This window comes from Aegilops tauschii, chromosome 5 (assembly GCF_002575655.3).
Source record: "Aegilops tauschii subsp. strangulata cultivar AL8/78 chromosome 5, Aet v6.0, whole genome shotgun sequence".
In the NCBI taxonomy this organism is placed as follows: domain Eukaryota; kingdom Viridiplantae; phylum Streptophyta; class Magnoliopsida; order Poales; family Poaceae; genus Aegilops; species Aegilops tauschii.
The window spans coordinates 41,177,426-41,192,663 of record NC_053039.3 but is presented as its reverse complement, the minus strand read 5'-3'; the positions used below and the strand labels follow the sequence as shown (position 1 = coordinate 41,192,663).

At 44.0% G+C, this 15,238-nt stretch overlaps 1 protein-coding gene and 1 long non-coding RNA gene across 2 annotated transcripts; both read right to left on the bottom strand.

Moving 5' to 3' along the window:
- Window positions 1-1,495: 1,495 nt before the first annotated feature.
- Window positions 1,496-5,798, bottom strand: LOC109735023 (GTPase LSG1-1). Its single transcript, XM_020294216.4, has 7 exons — window positions 4,977-5,798; window positions 4,785-4,874; window positions 4,598-4,684; window positions 4,169-4,262; window positions 3,752-3,808; window positions 3,094-3,173; window positions 1,496-3,006 (listed from the first exon to the last, which is right to left on the bottom strand). The coding sequence occupies exons 1-7, from the start codon at window positions 5,240-5,242 to the stop codon at window positions 1,869-1,871; spliced, it is 1,812 nt and encodes a 603-aa protein (XP_020149805.1). The 5' UTR covers window positions 5,243-5,798; the 3' UTR covers window positions 1,496-1,868.
- Window positions 5,799-11,364: 5,566 nt separating this feature from the next.
- Window positions 11,365-14,944, bottom strand: LOC141023273 (uncharacterized). The gene is made up of 6 exons (XR_012184010.1): window positions 14,634-14,944; window positions 14,498-14,564; window positions 14,245-14,429; window positions 14,104-14,172; window positions 11,826-14,022; window positions 11,365-11,739 (listed from the first exon to the last, which is right to left on the bottom strand). It is a non-coding gene; the product is annotated as an uncharacterized lncRNA (long non-coding RNA).
- Between the last annotated feature and the right edge of the window lie 294 nt (window positions 14,945-15,238).

The following is a 15,238-nucleotide window of genomic DNA, read 5'->3' as shown; positions in this document are numbered from 1 at the left end:
ACCAGGAAGAAGCGGTTGGCATCTCCTGTCCAGGAACGATCAGCAAACCCCATAAAAACTTTGTCCACATACATCCTGTAAGGATCAATGTGGAGCAGCCTCATCACACGGAAGATCTTGGCAGCCAAAGCAACCGGAAGCGGCGCCACCCTTCCCTGCCAACCATCAGCAGCGTAGATGCCGCCAGCAATGGCAAACGGCATCAGAAAGAATGAGCTCATGGCTTCAATAATCTCTTCTCCATCCAAATCCCGGCAGAAATCGTCGGTGTCAGGAGCAGCCATGTATTGACCGCAACCACTATCCCAGACCAAGATGAGGGTGGGTGAAGAACGGAGGTCTGCAGAAGTGAGCGACAGCGCAAAAAGGCCGGAGAGAGCGGCGGCAGCAGGACCCCTGTAGCAGGGCACGGGCGCCTTGAAGCGGATCATGTGGCCGGTGAAGGGGTTGAGCACGACCGCCGGGTGAGGGGGCTTCTTGTCGGCGAGGACGAATAAGCCGCCGTGGGTAGTAGCAACAAAGCAGTACCGGCGGAGCAGAGGCAGGTCCAGGCGGACGACGCGGCCGCTGACGGTGTTCACCAGGAGGCGTGAGTCGCTTCCGACGTCGAAGAGCTCGTCGATGACGATCCACCGGCACGGGCGGAAGCGGAGCTCGGAGGAGTTCTTGGGGTCATCGGTGGCGGAGCGCCGGCTACGGCAGACGGCGCGGAAGCCCATGTAGAGGTCGAGGTCGTAAGTCGTTGGTGTCCAGGAGGCGGTCGGCGATCCGTCGGACGAGCTCGGGCAGGAGCGAGGACCAGTCCGCCATGGCTGGCTTGATGGATGAGAGGTTTGACATGAGTGTGTGGGAGTTGGATTCTTGCTGCTGTGGGTAGGAACTCTGAACGTGGGTAGATGAAGGTGGTTAAGTAGGGGTTCGGAGTGTGAAATGTGAAGGCGGGGAGGCGGCATTGCGATGGGGCGCATGCGTTGGCGATTGGGGGCGCGGGAACCGAAGGGTGGGTGTGGGTTCAAATTCAATGGGCGTGCATGGCCACCATTGGAGTACTAGCTCTCTTGGAAATGACAACAATGGGCGGCGCAGCTTCGTCTAAATGACTGATTAAATGTACGAGAGAAGATCAAACGACTGATTAAATGCATTTGAGCGAGATGAGTGAGATGAAACTTGAATGATTCAAAATAGAACCTGAAATGCTGAATCTACACAGACCAATTTGCGAGATGAGTGAGATGAAACTTAAATGTACGGTGCGCATTCATTTTTTTTCTTTTCTAGGAATTAAAAATAGAACCTGAAATGCTGAATCTACACACAAACCAATTTGCAAGAGCCAAGAGATACGTACTCCAAAGTGTGCAGGAATCATTCATTGAATGAATGGGACGGGGACTGGTTGCCCTCTGGCTCCAAAAAACACCGTGGTTGGCAGAAAATGTGAAAATCCATGCGCACAATGCTATCCCACTCCATATATGCAAAAAACAGTCGGTACTCGAATAATGCTTAGCAGCTTCAAAAGAGTACTTCAAGATGATCTTCGCATATCTGTAGTTACATCGATTGTTGAAAAATTATAGGACACCACCCACGCGTATCACAAGTCACAGCCCGCGTTATATTCACAACGGCAATAGGATCTTTTTGAGATGGCAAACATGACTATTCTCTGCATGTTTGACGCACTATCAGGTAATGATACTCTGCTCTCTCGTCCGTCTACCAGAGCAGATTCAGCAATCGGCACACAGCCATATTTATATGTGTAAATGTATTTCTTGACCTTTTTCGCATTAGACAGCCATCTTCCCGGCAGCAGCAATGGTGACGTGCGGTTGTTTAGGATGATGCTAGGGACGCTGGCACTAAACATTTCCGTTCACACTGGCCGTGGGAGTATTGACGGCGGGCTTCTGGAAGTCCCTTACCACCGCCGTTCCATCGCTGCCATCGTTGCTAGCCCTCCAGGACCGGTCCTTCTTCCGCTGGGGTTTCCTGCGCTGCTTCTGTGATGCCTGGTGCTGCTTCTTATTTCCAGTGACATTGGATCCTTCGGCGGCGGCCAAGTCGAAAGACTCGAGGTCACTCAAGAGACACCTCATGTCTGGAACTCCTGTTGTATCATCCTGTTCATCGGAGTCATCACTGTCAGATTCATCAGCTGCTGAAGCAGTCGGGCCTTCTGCTGCTGCAACAGTAGGTTCTGTTGTTGCTACTTCATCGTCTGTGACAACACCAGGAGGGAGCTCATAGTGCGGGATTTTGCCGTCGATGTAGTCCTTGAGTATCTGCCTAGCAGCCCTGGTCTCGTCAGGCTGCCCACCATGGCTGACATGGCCCCGAGACGCGCAGTATGCCCGCAACAGCTCAGCTGCAGTTGGTGGCCGAGATTGTGGTTCGTAAGGCTTTGGCTTTGCCAAGGTGATTTTGTAAATCTGCTCCAGGATGTCTCTTGGGACACGATCTGCCACCACTTGGATGGCTTCCCTGTGCTTTGTCATCCGATCGATCGGCAAGACACCGCATGACACCATCTCATGCCTCGAGCTTGAGAATGAAGGGAAGACCAGACCAGGACAATCACACAGCATGAGCTCTTCAGAGATTATCAATGTCTGGAAATGTTTTGTCTTGCCAGGTGTGTGAGTAACACCGGTCTTCTTCTCGCCAACCAAAGCATTTATGGTGGAACTCTTCCCAACATTTGGATAACCAACAAATCCAGCAACTACATGTTTAGCCACTGATGAAACAGAATCGGTAGAACTTGCTTCTTGTTCCCCTTTACTAGCTGAAGTCCTTCTTTGTGCTGCGATAGATTTCGCTTCAGCTTGCAGCCTCATCAGAAGTTCTTCCCTGCCATATATTTTGGTATCCATATCAGGTGAAGCAGAATCTTCTTCACCACTCGACATTTTTCCTTCTAATGTGGCAGTAGCAGCTTTAGCAGACCAGAAAACATGAAGAATATCGTGCTCCTTGAAATAATCTGCCCATATTTTTCTGTATTTAGGCCAAATTTACAAGGACGTCATTTCATAGTCATGCTATATAGTACAACAAATTGATCACAATGGACAAGGTGCAGACCTGATATTTAAAGGTAGTAGATCAGCCTTGTTGACAAGGAGCATTGTTCTCTTGTGTTCATCAAGTTCCTTGGCATATACCTAGTACATATAAGACTCGTCAGATCAACAAAAGGCTGCAGAATCCGCAATAGAACACATTAGGTACAACAACTGATTTTGGTGCCAAACACATAAACCTATCATGAATGCACAACACTAGATTCAGATTAACATATTTTACTTTTGTAGCAGAGAACATGGAAAGTTCATCTTAATATGGAGAAAAGAAAAACAAGACTGAGATCACAGATCATGCTAGCAAGATAATTTTAACAGAGAAGAACTATGAGAAGGTTGAATTATGTATGTTTGCTCACGATAGACAGAAAACCTGGATTTGCTTCGGCCACAAATACAGGGAACAAGCACGTTCTAATAATATAGCTGTTGCAAGCTTCCAACTTGCAAATACTTGCATCAGAAAATTACTAAGCATGTAGTCTCCGAATGAGAATTCATGAACAGCTCTTCTGGACCAATTTTACTACTATTGGCTTCCATGCACAAAACTGGACACTGGACAAACTTAAACCAGGGACAAGCTGCAATCATTTTGCTATGCATATTAGATATTCCTTGAGTTAACCAAATTACTACAGGAACATGACAAGAAGTACCTCAAGATCAGGACATCGGTAGAATAAGGGATCTCGAGCATCAACTACCATGACCAGCTTCATGGAAGAAAAAACAATAGTCAGTACTTCTGCATGATATTCATTATGAGTTGCTTATCTTCAACCAAGGCACAGTAATAGGATTGAGCACAACAGAGTAGCATATTTACAGGATAGTATATACAGCAGTAAGAGTACAAGTTATATTAATTCAGCGTCATTACATAGCACAGAAAGACCACGTGTGACCTTACAAATGCATCTGCCACTCATTTCTTAGAGAATATAACACAGCGGATGGGATAAATCCAAAAAATTGTGCTAACACCTAACAGTTGGGATCACAAGACTGGTAGGCAAGCAGTGAATCACAGGATTTATGGGTGACAATGGCAGCAAAAGTGGAGCATTACTCACCAAATCACTGCGTTCAATTACTCTCCAGAGCTGTCTCCAGATGTCAATGTTCTTCTCGAAGGGTGTAAGGACAAGCTTGTCATTCTCTTCCAATCTAAGTACAAGAATTGATCAAAGCTTTCAATATGTCAAATGGCACAATAAGACACAGCAAGCAGCACATTTGTAAGAAAAATAGCTGTCACAACATATGCAGAAGATGTACACTGATGCTTACGCACGCAACCCATGAGAAGAATCCGTAACACAAATGCTCAAAACATGGTACTACTACCAAATACCATTACCAGTTCCATACAAAAATCAATGGTACAGCTAATAAGTTTAGCTGAGATTATCAGTCCTACAACATGCATTTTGCAGCCGAATTCTCTTCAAACTAGAAAGTTCCAAATCATAAACTGAGTAAAAACACAACTCGGTACCAACCTCGCAAGATTCCTCCGCCACTCAAGGAACGCCTGCCTCTCGCTTGTGTCGAGCTCCTCCGCGGTCATCCGATTAGTCCACGGTGGACTGCAATCACGGGCCACAAACACAGTCAGATCAAAACCACAACCCCTAATGAACTCAAAACAACAGAACAATTAAAGCAAGAGCAATCAGGGGCACTCACCGCCTTGGAACCCCCAGGCTGTTAGCGTACAGCGCCTCTTGCTCCTTCCGAAGCCTTCGCCTCTCCTCGGCTGTCTCCCCGGTCGCGTCCCTGCGCCCAATCAACCCAACCATTTCAGACCAAACACCATTCCAACCAACACAGCCCGGAACCGACGAACATGTCTCACTGGAGGGACGGGAGGAGGCTTACAGGTCGATGACGAGGTCGGAGGAGGAGGCGGAAGCGGCGGCAGCGAGGGCGGAATGGAGGCGGTCCTCCTCGGCGGCGCGCTGGAGGACGGCGTCGATCTCGCTGACGTCGATGACGGACTCGAGGGGCGGGGCGCGGCGGCGGGAGGAGGAGGCGAGCGCCTCGCCCCGCTCCTTGGCGGCCGCCGCCGCCCTGTTCTGCTGGCGTATGAGCGCGCGGCCCAGGTCCTCCGCCCCCTTCCCGCTCTTCTTCCCGCGGCCGGACATCGCGTGGAGACAAGAGACGCCGGCCCTGGCCCACGGACCGTCGGGGATATCGGCCGGCGGCGAGAAGCTCGGAGGCGGAGCGCTAGGGTTTTAGCGAGGAGGACAGGGGAGGAGAAGGAGGCGTGCTGGAGGAAGAGGACGATGCGACGAAGAAGAGGAGAAAAGGTCTGGCAAAGGGGAGACATGGAGTTCGTTTTCTCCTGTGGGTGAGCCTCTGACGCCCCGGCCCCACCTGACAGAGGGCGTATGTGCTGACGCAGCCCACCAGCCAGTTTCAAATCTCTGCTCCTAACCTGAGTTGGTAGTCTCGCCTCACTCCGGTTAATCCTTTCTTTATCCCACCAACACATTTAAACCGGATTTTATCCATGATCTATTTAAATCGATTTTAGCTGCCAATAAAATCAAGTTTCTCTACTTCTAATGTCTGAATTGGTAGTCTCGCCTCACTCCGGTTAATACTTCCCCACTGGTTTTTATCCCACCAACACATTTAAACCGGATTTTATCCATGATCTATTTAAACCGATTTTATCTGCCAATAAAATCAAGTTTCGGCAGTATTTGGTAACTTTTATATGGAAAAGAATAAATCATAATCAATATATAATCAATTCCTGAAGACTAAATCTCTAACTAAAATGGCAGACCGTACGTCATTTCCTTCCTTCGCAGCCCAAACATCTATCAAAAGCATCTTGCATTCCCTCGACCGTCTCAGAAAATAATCCTCCCGATTCTGATTTTTCTCTCGGCCACCGTGGCCGTGATGGCCCTCGCCCGCACACCTCTCGTGAAAGCCCTCCCCGTCGGTTCAACTACAAAAAAATTCAAAAACAAAGTACTATTATTGGCTAATGCAGTATACATGATATTATGCAACTGATTGAAATTTCATAAAACCAAATGTATAAATGCAAACTTACTGCAAATATAACACCTCAGTCTCATCAAAATAAGAAACAATCATCACCTATCCGTGACACAACACAGGGAGGTCAGCAACAAAAGACACCCACATATCTGAATAAGTTCATAGTTTTCGTATAATAAACATAGAAATAAACAGATCCACACAATCATCCATTATCAAGCACAACAAAGTCCATAACCAGAGTCTCATCAGTGTCACCTGCATGTGTACCATTCTTCTGAGCAACATCCTTTTAGCAACAAGATGAGCTCGCGGTAGGAGTCGCCTTCGACAATATGTTGCTTGAGGTTGTTCATGAACTGCAATAGAGTGTAGAATGCAGTATCCTGGAGGTGAGAGATGCTTCCATGGCGCCACACAACCTCAGTCAAGTACCCTTCATCGTTCATGATTGTCAGGAGGGTAGTGAAGTTAGGTGGTTGGAGGTTCAGGATCTCGTGGTAGGGGTTTAATATCTCATTCCACGAGAAGTAGACACTAGTGCTTGTCTGCCTTTAAGATAAGCGTAAAATCCTAAAGTATTAGCCCGGTGGTACATAGATTCAAAACACATTCTAAATGGTAAAGTAGGTTCATTTTTTAAAGCTAGCTATTGTCAAATGCATTTGAATGTAGTTGTTATTTCTTGTAAGTGAACAAGGAGAATTTACCTGGCCACGACTTATGTCACAACCCTCAAAGGCTTGTGGTCCATCACCTGGATCCCAATGCCACAAACCATGTGTATTATCAATAAAAATATTCAAGTGAACTAAGACCAAAAGGTTGCGACAGATAACCAAAACCCCGTTAACCAGTATAACAAAAAAAATCTAGGACTCATTATCTGTCGAATCCCTTTAACCAAACTGATAGCGGGTTTCATAGAGAACTAAACATAGGTTTGGTTGAAGGGATTCGACAGATCTTTCTAGTTCAATAAGTCCTAGGTTTTTTTATACTGTTTAAAGGTGTTTTAGTTATCTGTGACAACCTTTTGGTCTTAGTTCACTTGAATATTTTTATTGATAATACACATGGTTTGTGGCATATCGATCAGGCGAGGGACCACAAGCCTCTGAGGGTTGTGACATCAGTCGTGGCCAGGTAAATTCTCCTTGTTTACATACAAGAAACAACAACTACATTCAAAAGCATTTGACAATAGCTAGCTTAATAAAATAAATTGGAACCTAGTTTACCAATTAGAATACATTTTGAATCTCTATACCACTGAGCTAATACTTTAAGATTTTACGATTATCTTAAACACAGGCAAGCACTAGTGTCTACTTCTCATGGAATGAGATAAACCCCTATGACGGGATCCTGAACCTTCAACCACCTGACTTCACTACCCTCCTCACCATCGTGAACGGTGAAGGGTACTTGACTGAGGTTGTCGAGCACCATGGTAGCATTGCTTACCTCCAGGATAATGCATTCTCCACTCTATTGCAGTTCATGAACAACCTCGAGCAACATACCATCGAAGACAAGCCCTACGACGAGCTCGTCATGTTCCTAAAAGGGTGTTGGTCAAAACAATGGTACACATGCATGTGCCACTGATGAGACCCTGGTTATGTACTTTCTTATGCTTGATAATGAATGACCGTGTGGATCTGGGTCATTTCTATGTTTATACGATATATGAAAACTATGCATTTTATTCAGATGGGTGGGTGTGTTTTGTGGTTGATCTCCCCGTGTTGTGGGGCTGGTAGGTGATGATTGTTTCTTATTTTGATGAGACGGTGGTGTTGTATTTACAGTGATTTTCATCTATATATTTGGTTTTATGAAATTTCAGTAAGTTGTAGAATCTCAGGTATATTACAAAAGCCAATAATAGTACTTTGTTTTTCAAATTTTCTATAATTGAATTATTTGGCATGTTAGGTATATTTTGTGGCAAAGGAAGCTGGATGGAGAAACTGTATTGGTAACTTATCAAAAGTGTATTCCATAAATTATCAAATTTAAAATTTGAGATAGTTTTGGAATAATTTTACATGGATTTGATTGGAAGTTTGGCATGCAAAGTTAGAAACCTTTGCACTTTTTTGGATGGTGGAAATTTCCTAAGATGTTAGTATAATTTAATCCTTAGAAATAATTTTATAGTAGGTCCTTTATGGCACTTCCCATGCCTAAATTTAAAGTGGAATTTAAAACATGCCACACCTCGTACGAATAAAACACTGAAAATGTTACTTTCAACACAAAACCTAGAAACTATAGCAATCACTAAGACCATGTCCAAGTCTTAAGATAGAGCCCACCTAATAGAAACACTTGTACATGTGAACCATCATTTTCTGTAAAATAATAAATTTTAATTGATTGTACAAGTGTTGCGTTATTATATATCTCATTATATTTGCTTGGCTTTCGGTGGCCGAGCCAGGAACGTCACAATATATTTCTATGAGTATGAAAAACCTTACCGTGTATAACTACCCAAAAAATACCCCAAGACGTCATGTGAAAACATACAAAATATTGCTTAACCGCACAATAAATCAAACATTTTAACTCAGTGTTTAACGATACAAAAAAAGATAAAACATGAGGCAAACTACAAATAGCAATACGGGTATGAAAAAGGCTCTAAGAATTCCTTTCTTTTAAGGCACATTCATGTTATATCTATAATATTTAGGTCTAGACCCTTGAGCTACAACCTAAACTTATCACTCAAGATCTATATATTTCTACATCATAGATGGTCGGCACATCATGGACAATGATATTTTATAAGTACTAACATTTCTAGATAGCTTTAATGTTATGCCTTCATTGGTACGGATTTCAACATTCACTCCAATTAATTTTTGCAATCTTACTCGTGTATCCTAACAACATTAGCGTGTTTTCTTCACCTTGTAAGTGTATCTATGTATTTGTCTAAAGTTTCAAGTTGCATTTATTGCTTATGATCCATTTTTTATATATTAGAGATGCTGCCATATTGTATGTATATTGATTTGTATAGATAACACACATTTTTCGAGATTGCTTTCAAGTTATGTCTTCGCCGGTAGGGTTTTCATAATTGTCCACTTTTCATTTCTACGATTTTATAGCAAGAATTTGTGCAGGAAATGATTTTAAGTGTTTGAGACTGACTAGTGGCCTACGTTAGTGCACATGCCCTCTGCCAAGTGGGCCCTCGCCATCAGAGGCTCACCCACATGAGAAAGTGAACTCGATGTCGAGAACATATCATGTGAAACGGGAAAATCTATGCACCTAGTTAACCACGTGATTTTGAGCCATTGGATGGAAATCTGAGGAATGTGGTCGGGCTGGAAGATGGATTGTTGGCATATTTGAAAATTTCTCCTCTGTTTTTTTGAATTCAATCCACACACTACATCTTACTCTCACATCCATAAATATATTTGTTTAATTTTTTGTTCTAGACATAAAAAGGGTTATATATTTTTTAACAAAATGTTTGATTTTGGATGCGTTCTGGCTATAATATTTGTTTTGACGTGATGCTTGAAACAAGATTAATACTGATTAATATCTTTTTGTTTCACTTGGAACTTATGAATGTTGCGGTCAAGTCTCAAAATAATAATAATAATATCCAACATTAGCCTTGTTTTGAACATCTCATAAAAACAAAGATGATGCTCAAACCAAATCTAAATTAGGATATAAGGTTCAACATATATGGTCATTCATATGTTTGGAGAAAGAAATTACAAATATGATGAGAGGAGAAAATGGTGGAGTGTGGGCTGATTTTTATAATGCGTGAGGGTTTTGTTGCTAATGTGCCAACAATCCATTTCCCAGCTAGCTTACATCCGTCAGATATACATCTAATGGTCCAAAGTACCTTGGTGCACCCGGAGCACATATTCCTTCACTTCATTTGATATGTTCACACTACACCCACTTGTGCATGTACACAACATTCTCCATATAAAATTTTGTAAGATTTCACAAAATATTTGACTATAAAATTTGTTGTCAAGCTTGTATATGGGAGACCTTCAATGTCTAGAGTGACGTTATTATGGTAGTGGAGGGATTATAAGACATAATAGCATATTTTAGATAATATACGGTTGATCATCTCTGGTACTGTCTTGCATGCACACCTAGGTATCTAATTTACTCAGCAAAATCCATGCACCACTACGTCAAAGAAATTCAGAGAAATCCCTAGAATATGATTTTACTATAATAACTTTATGTTTTACTTATAAAAGTCATCATGATGATAATTTCTTCTTTTTTGGGGTGGATCATGATAATTTCTACAACAGTGATAGGGCAAGTTAAGAAAGATTATCTCACATCTATGTTGTTGTCTGTTTTGAGATGGATATTAAGGAACATGGGGTTGTGACTTAGGTAAATGCAGAAGAACACAAAGCATTGGCTCCAGGGATTTGTATTGACACCGAAAAATGTTTAGGCAAGGAATACTGAGATAAAATTATGTTTTACTTCTATTTCTGTATCTATTCGATATCCTGGAGTCCATCTTTCACTATCATAAGTACATGTGCAGTTTGGCTCAAGCTGTCTATTAAGGAATTGTCTAGAAAGTCCAAATCATGTATAGTAGACAATATTATATTTGTATAAAAAATATAGCTAAGTAACAAGAACAGTATCTACTAGTCCTATTCCAAGTTCCAGCTATAACTCGATATAAATGGTCGCATTCCAAGAAACCATTGGATAAACTTGAAGAAAAACATGCAACAGACGCCACATCAAGCACCAACATATTTCTTTTTTACATAATTCTGATGACTCCATATTATCGCTAGTGGTAAAAAAATCCAGCTAGAACCGGATGATGGCACTATCGTTGGTGAGGACCGACTTAATTAAAATCCGCATTACTAATTTTATAAATTGCTTTTTAGTTCCCCTACCTCCAATTATCCCCTACTTGATCAGGATGTCAGAGGTAACAATCCTTAGCTATCGACGGAGAAGGATGCCATCCTGCAAGCCCCATTTTCTTACAAAGAAGTTTGTGAAGCTATCTCATAGATGGATCAGAATAAAGCGTCGGGACCAAATGGGTTCGATGAGGAGTTCTATCAGTGCTTCTTGCGAGTCATAAAAAGGATTTTTTGTGTATGTTTGTTGAATTATACAATGGGGATTTGGCTTTGTATAATTTCATTTTTTGTATTTTTTCCATTATTCTAAAGTGACAGCTAATCGGTGATCGCTCACAATGTGTATAGAACGACACAGACGACGTTCATGCCAGGGTGACACATCCTGGAGGGGATTGTTGTATTACATGAAAGGATCCATACGTTGTGGTCGACAAAACTTGACATAGCTATCTTCAAAGTAGATTTTGGAAAGGCCTACAACAAATTTAAATGGCCATTCTTGCAACAATATATGCAAATGAAAGGCTTTCCAACAAAATGGCGTCAATGGATTGACTCATTTGTTTGAACGCTGGAGCCTCCTCATTCCTCTATTTCCTCTTCAAATTGCCCTCTAATTCTTTTCAACGAGGCCAGAGGCCAAATGCTTTCCCCTTCACCCTCGGCATTTGTTTGTACCTTTCCTGGGCTATCCCATACTACAACATACAAATGAGCAATGATTTAATGCTCAATATTATATGCAAATATGGCATTTAAAATGACGACAAGAGTGCTCACATACTTGTTAATGGTAACACTGCTAGGAGATGAGTTCCTTACTTGCTCCAAAAACCTTCCTCGACGGTTGGAACTCTCTTTTGGTCGCTTCCAATCCTTTACACTAGTTTGACCATTCTTGGCGACCGCATGCAGAGTGGTATCATGCCATGCCAACAACATAGAAGGTCTTCTTCATTGATGTAGTTTGAAACTGGAGACGCTTTCTTCATAGAAGATTGGGAGGCATGGAATTGATCCAATTTCGCATCTTTGCTCGCAGCATCCGACCACCCAGTGTGCTCAACAACATTTAACGAAGAGAGAAGTCTCTACTATTCAAATCATTGGTCTCAACTGAATCTTGCATCATACCCCTCAAGGAGGATTCATTATTAACAAGCAATCCTCTGAAATACGTAAAAGCATCACTACGCACAAATATTACACAATTGCCACCATTGTTCTACTAACACCTTGCATTGAAGCAAACAAATCAAAGGACAAAAAAAGGAGCTTTATTTACCAACTTTGCATATCACCAAATGCTTCAAAGTTTGAAGGTGCCAATGCTTTGACAGCTGCTTGAACAAAGTGGGGAGTTGAAATTCGCCTTCTTCCTCCATTTTGTATTGTTCTTCGCTACGGTTGCGCGACCAACACTTGTGGTGGCTGCGGGGGAGGTCGGAGGATGGAGGTGATGCCTGACAGCAGAGGGTCTGTAGCCTGTGCGGTTGCATCGTCGATGGAAGATCCAACAAGGTGGTGTCCTCGGCAACGTGATGTTGAGGGAGGTTGCGGGGAATAGTATGGAGGAGTAGGATGAGCGGAAGCGCATGATCCCGTGGGACACCGGAGGAATGGGATGTAGGGGTCGTGTCGGAGTTCATGGTGTCATCGACATGTCATGTGGCCGAACGGAGGTTGTGCTACGACGAGGTATGTTAGGTGGCGTTGCGGGCGGGAAGAGGGGAGGGAGGGGAAATGTCGCTCATGCCAAGTAGCAATTTTCGGGATGGAGTGCGCTCTAAATGTCCCTCTCCCCGTCCTCCAAATATTGAGGCAGGTCTTGATTCGGTGTTCCCTTCAAACATATGGCAATCGGAGTGGTGGATGGCGACTCTGCTAGAACGACATTTTGGTCAAAGTTGCCAGACAGGTTATTATGTGTTTGGCTTGATATGACAACTATGCTAGAGTTGTTCTAATACCACAAATTTCCTCATGAAGTATTAGACTAAAAATTGTAAACGAGGAAAGTTTGCTACATACGGAAAGAAGACAACTAGTGTTTACTATTTCAAGTATGATTACTTCGAAATTTGAACTCAAATGGAAAAAATAACTCCTGGTTTCTTAAGAAAAAAACTACGGAGAAAAACAAACAAACTTAAATGCCCTCTAATTAAAATCGAACCCGCAAATTCCCACTTGGTAATAAGCAGCCTGAGGGCGCCTCCAGTGCAAATCCCTAAAACAGACACTACAAATGTCCTCAAACGTGTCCGGACGTGGTACGCGGACAAGATGCGGAAGGCAACCATCCAAAGCTACTTGCAAATTTCGTGAGAGAAATTGCAATGGGAGAAAGGAGGAGAGGGCAAGTGGGTGCGTGGTCCCTGTATGCATCGCTGCTCCTCTTGCTTTTGGAGGAGAGATGGGAGAACGGAATGGGTGGTAGCGTAGGCACGTGGTAGCTTTTTGTTGGTCAAGAGGATGTTCGAACTCCCGCATAGCCCCCTCACTCGGGATTTCGAACATGCGGACTGGTCCATGACATACGAGTTCGTATTGAATGACAAAAGCTGATCCAAACATTGTGGTCCGGATAGATACGTGGACTTTGAGGGTCCGTTTTAGAGATGCTCTTAAGCAACGATATTATCAGTAACCTATACTCTAGTCAAGACGGCAAAGATATGTGTGGCCATTGCAGAATCTTTCCAGTTTACTATAATACAATACGGTACTATTTCAATATTCAGTCCATGATAGCTCGTGTGGCCGAGCATCAAAGTACGACTGAGCATTCCGCCTATCGTGATACCAAAGAGAAATATTCTCCGCGGTGCAAGTTTTCGTGCGACATGGAAACTTGGTACAAGTTTCAGACTTTCAGTTCCCACATGCTAAAAATCAAAGTTTAAGGCAAACCTCATGGGGCATCCGGTGGCATCAATCGCCTCCCCTAGATCGACATAGTGTCCCATGGCTGCAGCCAGCTGCAAGCAAAACAAGTCATCACAATCCACAAAGTGAAGAAGAATAACAAAGAGATCCGAACAAAGGTAACTGAAGCTCACCATCGCAGGGCAGAACTTGGATCTGCTCCTCCTCGTGCTCCTCCTCTACCCTGTGTCCTCCAACCAATCCTGTCGGTCAAAGTTCATCAATACAACACGAGCACCTGATGAAGTGAGGTAAAAGTAGAACTGAACCCTTACAGATCTCGGAGGAAGACGGCTGGACGAGGAAGGTAACGTACGGGCTGCTGCGGCGTCGGCGGCCGAGGAGAAGCGCCCGCTCGGTGCCTCTCCCTGACGTACGGCCACCGCGCCGCACCAGAGAGATTCGGCATCCGCTTGCATCAAGGTCCCCCTGGATCATCCTAGCGTCCCATGGCTGCAGCCTGCGAGCAACGGAAATCATCATGATCCACAAAGCTGAGAAGAACATCAAAGGTAAATGGACCGTTACCACCGCTGAACCCGGATCTGCTCCTCCTCCTGATCTGCGGGCTGCTCCTCTGCTCCCCGTCTACCCTCTGTCCAGCCAATCAGATCGGTCAAAGTTCACCAGTGCAGCACGCGAAGAAATGAGGTGCAATACTTACATGTCTATGGGGAAGAAGGCTGGACGAGGAGGTGTTGACGGCCGCGGCGGCGGCCGAGGAGAAGCGCCCGGTGCCTCTCTCTGACCGTTTGACGCCTCCCGGGCAGGCGGCCACCATGCTCCGCCGCGGCGCCGGGTTCCAGTTCCAGCGCGTAGCCCAGCCACCGCCAACTCGGGATCCGGCGGGCGGGAAGCCGTGCCTAGATGGAATTCTAGCGGGATGGAAGGGATCGCGTCGGATCGAATTGAAGATTTGGGGTCCTGGCCTCCCTCGTGGGTATAGACGGGTGCGACGAACTGTAACGGACGCGCGTGAATGAGCAGGCAAGGCTGGCAATTTGAATCAATTTGGTAGGTAGGCAGTGGCCTTTTAGCTATCGGAGTGAATTAGTAATAGACAAGTAATAAATGTACTAGTAGCAAGATTTGCATGCTTATTTCTATTTCTAAAAAATACAGATTTGCTATATTGAGTAATGGTGCAATATTTGGTGAAATAATAGGCAAGTAATAAATGCATTAGCAAGATTTTTTTTTGAGAGCATGGTTAATAAGAGAGCCCGCTGCTGGCTACTCCCTCCGTTCCTAAATACTTGTCTTTCTAGG

What these genes read in the sequence shown, in the direction of transcription:
- LOC109735023 (XM_020294216.4), bottom strand. Translation starts at nt 5,242, where the DNA reads ATGTCCGGCCGCGGGAAGAAGAGCGGGAAGGGGGCGGAGGACCTGGGC. An exon ending in TCCGACCTCGTCATCGACCT is followed by an intron (nt 4,875 to 4,976) that starts GTAAGCCTCCTC and finishes GATTGGGCGCAG; the next exon opens with GGACGCGACCGGGGAGACAG. An exon ending in AGCCTGGGGGTTCCAAGGCG is followed by an intron (nt 4,685 to 4,784) that starts GTGAGTGCCCCT and finishes CCGTGATTGCAG; the next exon opens with TCCACCGTGGACTAATCGGA.